The following is an 11,423-nucleotide window of genomic DNA, read 5'->3' as shown; positions in this document are numbered from 1 at the left end:
AAGTAGTTTCTTTGATTAAACCTGAACAAAAATAGGTAATACCAGTAGCTAGAAATGGACAGAAAGAGTCTACTATACCCCCCCCCCCCCCTTTTTTTTAAAAACCCTTTTGCACAGGGTACAATAAAAACAAAAACAAATAAGAACTTAATTCAAAATCCATTTTATTGATAGAAAGTCAAATTTAAACCCACTGAAATACGGAATCATACACCTTTGAGAATTATCAATAAATATTATTTATTTACATAACAGCCTCTGACTAGAGATTTTCAAAAATTCAAAAGAGAATCTAAACTGAATATATATATAGATGATAAGTGACTGGGATAAAATCCTAGTCCTGATAAGAAATCAATAAGAATTTTGTAAAAGGAAGAAAACAGGGAAATAGCAACTTTCATCAAAATACTTTGACCCAATTAAAATCTAGGTTCTCTCTCCTCACAAAATTTATTTAAATTAAATTAAATGATACCTCTCAAGTTACACAAAACATTTAACATGCAAGTAAATAAAAAAAAAGGGAAATTAGCAGAAATTATCTTGATTTAGATTAAAATCAGAAGAAAAAGAAATGAAAATTATCTCCCAACAGAATTTTAATTCAATAAATGGATGTCTTTAACATGTACAACTTACAGGCAGTAAAACAATACTCATGAAGAAGTAACATTTTTAAACACGGCAAGGGTAACCTGTAGTGTATGCCGGGAAAAAAGTACAGTAGCAATTACAAATTATGCAGCAAACAATAACAAATGGCATTCATATACATATAAAAGTCTATTTAATTAAAGGAAATTAGATATTGGCTCTTGACTTTTTAGATAGAATATTTTCTTTTTTTGTTCATCAATTTTGCTAGCTATTAGGGTGAATCATTCCAACACAAGAGGAGAGGCCAACAAGCCTTATCTATAGCAAAGATGAAATTAATGTGCTATTTAATTAATAAAACAAGAAACATTATACCAGTACTATATGCTTGATATTTCAAGATATTGTAATCACTTTACTTCGCGTGCGAGAACTTTTCTTGAGGTTTGTGTGAGCCTTATTGTCACGAATATTTCTCGCTGCGGTACCAGTGTCCACTATATAGTTGTAATAAAAAAAACCCAAAAAACATGTGGATAACGCTTGGTTGTAAATACATGTATTAGTCGCTGCGAATCGTGTCATCTCAGGTATATCGTAAAATAAAGTCGTCTAGTGTAATAGTGGGTTTGCAGTATATGAAATTGATTCTTGAAGTGAAATTTCATAATAAATGGGATCTGCTGGTAGTTTTCTTGTATATTGTTACATGTAAAAAACAGTATTATATAATACATGTACAAATACAGATTGTACTGTATACTAGGAAGTATGGCTCTTTTATAATCAAAGTCATACGGTATCAATGTTAACAAAGTTACATTCAGTTTGTAGAGGGAGATGTCGGTGGGTTTATATTCTTAATCTAAGAGTTTCCAATGCACACTTCCAAATCATCCTTGTGAAATTAATCCCCCCTAAGCAATATTTACCCTACGCAAATAAAAAATATTAACCTCTCAGCGCTCCCCCTCCCTTCTGTATTGCAAGAATCAGCATCCTTTTTCATAATTTCAAAGTGCCTTTCTTAATCATAGATGTAACTAACTCCTTACCTATGTTTACTTAAAAAATTAAGAATACTATAGGATTTAACAAAAACGTAAATTGAATAATTCTGTATGTTTTTCAACAAACAGCCTTACAAAATATTCTTTCTCCCTCTCCCTATATTCAAACTAGCTTGTATGCACAAAAGATGGGAATATTTATTTAAATTAGCTAGTTTACTTCATACTGCAAATACAACGATAATATCAGATTAACGTTTATATCACATCAGAACTTTCATTAGCTTCATTAACTGACATGAATTTTCTACTTTCTCTTCCTGTTTTCCTATTAAAAATCATGCTTCCAAACCCCCTTGTAAATATGAAATGCCAAAAGTTAACACTGACTGAATATCATGAACCATGCTTGTAAACATGCTTGAATTTTCGAGGAATGCCAAAAATTAACATTACATAGTAGATTTCTACAAGTTTTGAATCAATGCCATGACCTCCTGCTTCAATGAAGCCTGACTTCCTTTGTCACCCTGCTGGGCATTGACCTCCGCCATGACTTGTTGGTCCCAGGTGAAATTAACAACTGCAGCGGGGGCCAGACCCAGCTCTGCAAACGTTAGGGAGTGGTCGGTAATTTTCTGTCCTCCTGCGGAGCTCAAATGAAACGGAATCCAGTCGTGTTCTAAATTCTCTCTCACAAATTCGACTAGGCAGGAAAATGGCTCATTTGCCTTGAAAGTTCCCTCAAGGAGCACATCTGGGAATCGCACCCTGATCAGGACGAAGCGGTACTTTGTCAGTTCTCTCCTCTCGTCCCTTTCTCGCATGGCCTTCGTACGCAACATTCCCAGTTTTTCAGTAGCTTCTTGCCGCGCCTGTTGCTCTCTCTTTAGCTCAGCCGGAGAGACGTTGTAGAATTCGTCGGGAATGTTAAATCTTGATGCTGAAGGAGAAGGATGGTAAACTTTCAAATTTCTGTCCAGCTGGGGTTTGATGGGTTCCGCTGTGAGAAGAATCTCCTTAATGTTTTCCAAGCGAGCAGAGTCTTTCGCCACCTCCTCATCAATCACATAAAAATCTGTTTCTCCGTCCTCAAATGGCAGAGACGATATTTTGAATCCTACAGCCTGCAGGAATTCATCCGTTCCTTCCAGTTCCCTAACTCTCTCTGTAAAAGCCTTGTTGGATAGTCTTATCCTTCGGAACTTTTCTTCCCCTGGGTTACTGATGAGATTATCCAGATATTTGCTCAGAGTTTCAACACATACTTTCACTTTCTCTTTGTTCTTGTTGAGGGTTTGGATCATGAGGGCAGAAGCCATTTCTGGTTCTTCACCCAGCTGAGACAGTAGGAACTGATGGATGTATGCATTCATTTCTTCTTTTGGCAAAATTGCAGGCCCTGAAACAAGAAAGATACATAATAAATATTTGAACATTTTTCCTTTACAATCCATCACAAAATGTTGTTGTTAGACTTTTGTTTTAACTTTCTGGTGATTCTCTGCTACATATCAAGTACAAAATATGATTAAACATTATTGTCATTTGTTTCAATTATTTTTTTAGTATCCATACAGAGAAGTTTGACTCTTGGCCTTTGACTATGTGACCTCAAAATCAATAGGTGTTACATTAAACTTAATGGATACTTGTGTACATTAAGTTTGAAGTCTGACAGTCAAACAACGTAGCAAAGATTCAACAGATATATTGATATGATAACAATTAGTCTAGTACCGGTAATTTAACCATTCATGTAATGATTTCAAACTCAGTATGGGTCATCTACTAAAGGATTCTTGTGATATGAATCATGCAGACAACGCTTGGTATACGACTGACCTACTGACAGGGGCAAAACAGTATGCCTATTCCCTTTGCAGTTTATAATGCATAATTTGTCTCATTTGAATAAATTGGGTTGCCTCTTTCGATTTCATTTCTTCAAAACATCTTATATACCTATATTTGGACAGGTGTATAGTATGGTGGATAAAATGGGTGCTGCATCTTTGACAACTTCCTTGGGTTCCTCTCTGTATCGGTCCGCCAGCTTTTTGGCTTCTTCTGCAGCCCTTTTCTCCTCTTCCATCTCTCTCCTCATCCTGGCTTTTGTTACTGAGTTGGGATCTATCAGTAAATATAGGTACAGTACACACAAATACACTAATTTATTGATTTGGTTGGTTTGAACTTATTTTCATTGTATGAATAGAATAAAATGGGATCAGGATTTATTTTTTGCATGCATAGCTCCTACCTGCATATGCAGTCTCTATTCATTGACTAAGGTATTTTACATTATTATTTCAGCATAAAATTAAAAAATAATTGCTTTAAACATATGGCAAAATTATTACATATTTATGTCATATCAAGATTTGTTTTTCCTATCAGATAGGTTTTAAATCAAATGTACTTCAAAGTTTAAAGAATACTCACCTGACTTGTTCTGGGTTTTACTGGTTCGGATCAAGGCTGCCTCTGCTGCTCGGGCAGCTTCCTCGCTCAGACCTGACCTAGATGCCTGGACCGACTGGGGGCGCGATGAGGGTCCCCCTGCAGATTTGGTGTCATCAGTCAGTTTATGACCCTCCCCTGCACGCTTAAACTTCACATCTAGTTTCCTCTTTTGGAAGAATTTCTTAATTGCTGACATGATTATTTTTCTTCTAAAAAAAAGTTTATCATATATGAATATAATTGTTAGAATTGAAACTTTTTTTAAAGAGACATTTTGTCGACAAGAGAAATTAATCATGATTACCGATTGCAGAACATCTATTTATTCATTAAAGAACATAGATGCAATTTGCACCTTCTTTTACTCAGAGCTGTCTGCAGACCTGTCAAAAATAATCCACAGTTTTAACTTTATCCAAGATTTTCAATCAAATACTCACTACTGCGATTCAATTTCTCACAGATGTTCTGACCGTAATATTGCCAGGCTATCCCAATCAAAAACAGGTTGAAAAACAGCCAAAATATTAGAACGACCAACAATTTGCTTTGCACATCGTACTGCTCGTGACGTAGAAGGAGAAATGCATCAACAAGGAAATCCCAGATAACTTTGCCTACTCCAGAGATGTAATCTACAATCACCAAAGCCTCCTGGGTCGTCGCACTTGATAGAGATTCGCTGCTCATTGACAGATATTTATCTAAATATGTAAAATTTTATAAACCATTGATATATTGGCGTAGCGGTTACTTGCTACCTCGTACGAAAATTGGTTCTGGTTAATTAGATCGTACGTTGACAAATTCTATTTTACTTTGCTCCAAAATTAATGTTTAATTGCCTACGCATAAAATGCCACTCAACGGGTTTATGCAGAAAAACTACATTACCTGCTATATATTTTCATCTTTCTTTTAACAAATATGTCTTTCAGATATCAAATGGGAATTTAATTGATTCTGACATCATTATGATTATTTCGTTCACGGTTCAGTCTGTGATTTCTCTTAGGTTTCTGAAAGATTGGTTCGATTTCAGCCTAGTCGGTATCTCGTTACGACTAACTTGATTTGATTTGAACATATTTTATTGTGTAATTACACAAGAGGATTGGAAACAAGTTCTTATAACTTACGTGTTCCTCTCCTCTCATTACGACTGGGTTAAGTAATAGACTCGTAATTGTATCTCAAGCGCTGTGAATTATATAATTACAGTCGTTTTTCTTAAGATTAGGAGAAAATATACTCGATAGATTTAAATATTTCAAATTAAATCACTTATAAAACAGTTGATTTTTTTTTTAAAATACTCCATGCATGTACTTAGATAAAAAGTGTTATGCTCTGATGTTTATGGGGATATTTTTTACGGGTTGCCAACTTGGTACATGAACTTGATCAAGTCTATGATACAAAAGAATACGTAAATACAAGTACCGGCTGTGTACCGTGATAATATATTTATGTTCCCAGGCTATGCCCAACGAACTTCTAAAATTAATACCTTTAATTATTATTTTTTATATTTCATATTTGTTCACACATGTTCTTTATATGAAAGTTATTAATTCTTATATTTCACATTTGTTATACATTCTTTTTCAAATAATTCTTACTAGTGTCTATGTGCATATAACTATGATGTATAGTATCTTATATATATGCAATCACATCGATTTTCAAAATCTCTTTTTTTTTTAATATCCCAATTCGTACATAATGAATAAATTTTCTGCAATGATCGCTACCTTCATAACCCGCATGAATCATCAAAGAAAGCATTTCATTATTTATATTTACATCTTTCTTTTGACTAATTAATAAATTGATTATCAAAAGTAAGTAAAATTCACTAAATTGATGTTAATGTACGTAAGTACCTTAGCTAAAAGAAACAGCCAAATCGTCTCCAGTGAGACTTTGAGTCTGACAGCATCATGATTATTTCGTGCAGTCCGTGATTTTTCTTAGGTCGCTGTAGGCTTCGACCAATCGATAAACAGGGCGTGTCAATTTCACTCCTGTCGGTTTCTTCTCAGTTTCAGCCGCTGTAGATTTCGACCAATCGATAAACTGGGCGTGTAGATCTCAGTCTGGCTGAGTCCGTAAGAAATATGGGAAATAATACTCGGTAGATGTAAATATACAGTAATGAGTGCGAATTATGCATATATGGTATATTCCCAACTAAAATATCAATTAATTGATTAATTTGCTAGAATAGTAATTCTATTTTTGTCTTTTTCAGTACATAATCTATAGATTTTTAATACACTGAGGTTTTATTTTTAAAAAAAAATGATATTTACCCAGTGAAAAAATATCCAGAGACTTGAACCAGGCAACGTCGATAGCGATGTACGGGGAGTAGCTCTTGTGGGTTTTTTTTTTTTTTTTACCTTTGATCAGATGCAGGAATTTTGGACACGCCTACCAGACAGTTAGAAAATGTGATGCGTACATGTAGCATCCTTGTTAGAAATTGTTTTTCGTAGCATCCTTGATAATGGAGAACAAACTCTGTATCTGAAGCTAGCCTATGTTTCAAATCCAAAGTTGATCCATGAAAGTTAGTCGGAACAGTTGTTTTATCAGTCAAACCTGCATTTAACTATTTAAAAAGCTCACAACTGCTCCAGCATCGAGATAATCAAGATTAAGCACTCTATCTATAAACAGTTCAAGTCTGACTAGATATGAGCAGAATTTATCATTTTATAACCAGCTTCAAGACCCGAACACAATTTAAGTTGTTCCAACATCTTAAACTTGCCTAAGCATCTAGATAATCAAGATCACTCTGTAACTAAAATACCTCTCTGGTTCATTTAAATAGTTAAATCAACCATACACGTTTGAATACTTTAGTATTATTTATTTAAACATAAACATATGACCCGCTCCAAAAAGCTTAACCTCCTCCAGCATCTGAAATTTAAAGAGTTACAGAGTATCATACTTGGTGATTGTTAGCTGCAATAATGTAGCCCTCTCCCGATTATTTTTTTTTTGGGGGGGGGGGAGGAGGGGGGGGGGGGGTAGACTACAAATCTATAGGCATTTCACCATGCGCGGATCAAGAACATTTTCTGCCTTCATTTTGACTAGAATGCATTGCCGTCTCGCTTCTTTTCACGAACACTTCTAATAAATTTAATGTGAGACGCACTATGATTTACTTATTTTTCACAGGGTATAAACCAAAAACATAAAAAAAAAAACTTTAAATGTCTCAAATCTTTTTACAGTGAATGGGTCTATAATTAGAGACGTATCTTTTAACTGGAAGAGAAATCTATACTAAAAAATAATGATCAACTGCTTAAAAATATTGGCATATAAACCAACCATATGGCCTGTTACAAAAATTACACTATTATATATAAAAAAAAAACTTGCTCTGCTTTTATATCTGGGACACTTTTGATGCATGACAGTCTTGCTCAAATATTATTTAGTACGAAAGTACACAACACTAAAATTGCACATTAAACCCATTTGGTTTTTATATACATGTATGTATTTAGTGCTCTCTAATATTATGCATATGACATACCGAACATAAATAATAATTCGTCAAAATAGTAATTCTACTTGTGTCTTATTCTTTACATATTCTATATTTTTTTAATAGACTAAACTTTCATTTTAGAAGAAAAAGACAGACGATAGATATTTACTCTCAAGGAAAAAATATTTAGAGACTTGAACCAGGCAACGTCAATAGCGATCAACGGGGAGTAACTCTTGCATTCGTTTATAAATTTCTAATCAGGTGGTCACATTCAGAGCAAGATCAGCCATGTTTTGGGGACGCATACCAGACAGTTAAAGAATATGTAAATTTTTTTATAACAAGGTTTGTTTTCTTATTAACTTAAATTAAATTGCAAGCTATGGTGAATAAAACATATAAACGTTAGCCTAATTCTAATTAGATCTGAAATTATGAATAGAAATACCCTAAAACATCATAAAACTACTTTCGTTTTGAATCTAATGTTCTGTTTATTCAACTCCATAATTTACAGGTAATCAAACGCAACAATAATAGCTGAGTTTTTTAGAAATGATTTATAAAATTCTGAAAACTGTCTAATAATTTATATTAATGTCCCACTGAAAAAAAAATTAAAGGGGGGGGGGGGTAATTTTAATCATTTAGGTGATTTTTATAGAGAAATATCTAAATTAAAATAATGTCACATACAGAATCAATTCTTCACTGTGACAGTGTCTGAGAATTTAGAAAACATTAAAATCCTTTTATTTTTATAATTGAACATAAAAGTTACAAGTATTCAATATTTTTTTTAGAAATTGAACAGCCATGGATCCTCATTCTAGTGCCCAGGATGTTCACCGATGTGACCTTTGTGAGACCGCCATAGTACACAGCTACTGTGACTTTTGTCATGTCAACCTCTGCAAGCCCTGCATTGGAGATCACATCTCAGATGGATACGACAAACATAAAATAGTTCCATTCCAGGAACGAAGATCAACCCTCATCTATCCAAAATGTGAAACACACTCACAAAAGAATTGCAAATTTCAGTGCAAAGATTGCAACAGCATTTTTGTTTGTTCTTCCTGCATGGCATCTGAACAACATGGCAGACATAAATTTGTAGAAGTTACAGAAGTATTCAAGACAAAGAAAGACGATATAAAAAAAGATAAACAAGAGTTCGAAAATCATATTTCGCCTACATATGAAGAAATTTCACATGACTTGGAAAATCAGCTTGCCAACCTGGATGGAGGATATGAAAAACTTACAACAACAATATCCAAACAAGGAAAGCAATGGCACAGAGAAATCGACGCCATCATCAACAAAATGAAAACTGAAATCAGCGAGATAAAAGTGAAACACAGAGACATTTTACAGAAACATTTGGATGAAATCAAACAGATACAGTCTCTCATAAAAGAAACATTACAGACCATAAGGAAAATCGAGAAATCCACTGAAGTATCTTCAACCATTGAATACAGCTCTAAGATCAGAGAGTTCAGCAAGCTTCCACCCAAAGTTAAGGTTACATTGCCAACATTCATTCCAAAACCAATAGACCGTGAGAAGTTGTGTAGTTTGTTTGGACAGATCACCCCGTTATCTACTGCTACAGAAGAAAATGTTTTGTCACTAAACCAACCCAACACTTCAGTCAGAGAACTACTGGATGAACCCGAGCTTGTTGCCACAATACAGACTGGGCATGAAAAACTACGCAGTGTTACCTGTCTAAATGATGACAGAATATGGACGAGTGGAGAGACCAAAGATATCAAATGCTTCAACATTAAAGGTTCACTCCTCCAAACAATCAAAGCAAAATCAAGAAATTGGCCTAATGATATAGCTGTAGACAATGATGGGGATCTATTGTACGCTGACTGGACAACAGGGACAGTAAATAAAGAAAAAAATGGACAGATAGAAGAGTTGATCACATTACCACTGGAGTGGACGCCTAGTAACCTGTGTGTCACCTCTACTGGTGATCTCCTGGTTACCATGTACAGTGATGATTACACTCAATCCAAAGTTGTCTGTTACTCAGGATCTACAGAGAAACAAACAATTCACATTGATGAAGAAGGTAAACCTCTGTACTCAGGGAATGATAATACTAAATACATCACAGAGAACAGAAACCATGACATCTGTGTAGCTGACTGGGCGGCTGGTGCAGTGGTGGTGGTCAATCAGGACGGGAAACTCAGATGGAGGTACACCGGCCATCCCTCAGTTACCAAGAACAATCCATTTCAACCCTGGGGTATCACAACAGACAGTCAGAGTCGTATCCTGACGGCAGACAGAATTAAACATTGTATCCACATTCTGGATCAGAATGGACAGTTTCTCCGTTACATTGATAACTGTGATCTAAAGGATTCTTTTGGTTTATGTGTGGACAATAATGACGATCTGTTTGTTTGTGAGTGTTTCAAAGGGAGTGTAAAGAAAATCAAATATCTAAAGTAGACATCATCAATTATAAAGATGTGATGAAAATCAAACAAAAGTGGCCTTTTTCTGACGTACATATTGAATTTCATTGTTGGCATTTTCTTTAAAATAGATTTAAACTTTGCTTTCCTTATACTGATTGATTCATAAATTCTATTCTTTCATTATTATAATATTATTAATTCTATTTTCAATAAAAAAAAAACATCTGTAATCCAATTCCATTATTTGAAGTAAGTAGCATTTGAGCATTGTTTGCATGTTATATACACCTGTTGTACCTTATCAAATAAATTGACAAGTGTCATGATCATCAGTGTCATGTCAATTACCAAGATAGAAGTAGATTTCGCATGTTGCTCGGTCTTATACAAACAGTTTACTGGTATTACATGTACAAACGTATATGTAAAAGTTATATATTATCATAATCAGAGTTGGGGTCAATTACTTTGAAAAGTAATTAATTACTTTCAAATACATTGACAATTTGATCAATTACTTGCAATTACAATTACATTGATTTTTTAAAATGTAATTAATTACTCTCAATTACTTTGATAAATGTAATTAATTACATTTCAAATACTTTAGTTTATTTTTTTAAATCTTGAGAACATATACATATATTAACAGCATTAAGATATACAGAGCTTTATGTACGGTTATGTTTTTAAAGGTTGTATAATTCAGTTCAGATTTCTTGAAAATTTCTAGAAAAATTTTCTTTAACATTAGATTCATTAAGTACCATTGAGTTCATTTTTGGTTCTGGATAATATTTTCTGTATAGTGAATTAATTTTTATTCACATATTAAAACTATGTTTATTCAGAAAGTACAACTTTCGGCAGTACAGCATATCAGTATATAAATAATGATTGCTATAATTCACAAGAATGAGATATTTTGACTCCCTTAAGTCTAAAATCAATGGGGGTTCTTGGGTATTAGAGGGGTTCACACCTCCACAAAATTAGATCTTTACCTATTGCCCTGGGCAGTGTGTTATGCTGTATAAACATATGAAACATTATGGGACATTTAATTTTTGCATAAACAAAAGTCCATGCCAAACATGTATAAAATCTATTTATCATTATAAGACACCTTTTTTATATTTTAAACTTGGAAAAAAAGTAATTGAGATGTAATTGAAAAGTAATTGAAAATACACAATATTTTTGGAATGTATTTACATACATTCAATTACTTGTAATTGAAGACAGACTCAATTACAAATTACTTTCAATTACTTTGAAAAATGTAATTAATTACACTCAATTACAAATACTTTTTTCAATTACCCCATCCCTGATCATAATATTTTAATTATTTATATATTATTAATGAAAAAT

The 11,423-nt window shown here is 33.6% G+C and overlaps 2 protein-coding genes across 4 annotated transcripts; one reads left to right on the top strand and one right to left on the bottom strand.

The window, feature by feature from the left end:
- Window positions 1-156: 156 nt before the first annotated feature.
- LOC105330973 (UBX domain-containing protein 6) lies at window positions 157-4,856 on the bottom strand. Of its 3 annotated transcripts, XM_066081969.1 has the most exons (5): window positions 4,550-4,856; window positions 4,381-4,459; window positions 4,056-4,285; window positions 3,576-3,743; window positions 157-3,012 (listed from the first exon to the last, which is right to left on the bottom strand). In XM_066081969.1, exons 2-5 carry the CDS (start codon window positions 4,392-4,394, stop codon window positions 2,078-2,080), a joined length of 1,347 nt encoding a protein of 448 aa, XP_065938041.1. In that variant the 5' UTR covers window positions 4,395-4,459; window positions 4,550-4,856; the 3' UTR covers window positions 157-2,077. The 3 variants fall into 3 exon arrangements, with proteins under 3 accessions (XP_065938041.1, XP_011431256.3, XP_034305055.2); XM_011432954.4 differs by lacking the exon at window positions 4,381-4,459 and having other exon boundaries at window positions 4,517-4,855; XM_034449164.2 differs by lacking the exon at window positions 4,381-4,459 and having other exon boundaries at window positions 4,056-4,282; window positions 4,517-4,855.
- Window positions 4,857-7,811: 2,955 nt separating this feature from the next.
- LOC117682137 (uncharacterized) lies at window positions 7,812-10,433 on the top strand. Its single transcript, XM_066081968.1, has 2 exons — window positions 7,812-7,941; window positions 8,400-10,433. The coding sequence occupies exon 2, from the start codon at window positions 8,413-8,415 to the stop codon at window positions 10,078-10,080; it is 1,668 nt and encodes a 555-aa protein (XP_065938040.1). The 5' UTR covers window positions 7,812-7,941; window positions 8,400-8,412; the 3' UTR covers window positions 10,081-10,433.
- The last annotated feature ends 990 nt before the right edge of the window (window positions 10,434-11,423 follow it).

This window comes from Magallana gigas, chromosome 4, assembly GCF_963853765.1.
Source record: "Magallana gigas chromosome 4, xbMagGiga1.1, whole genome shotgun sequence".
Taxonomy (NCBI): Eukaryota; Metazoa; Mollusca; class Bivalvia; order Ostreida; family Ostreidae; genus Magallana; species Magallana gigas.
Note: the sequence above shows the minus strand (reverse complement) of the source record. Positions and strands in the feature narration are given on the sequence as shown.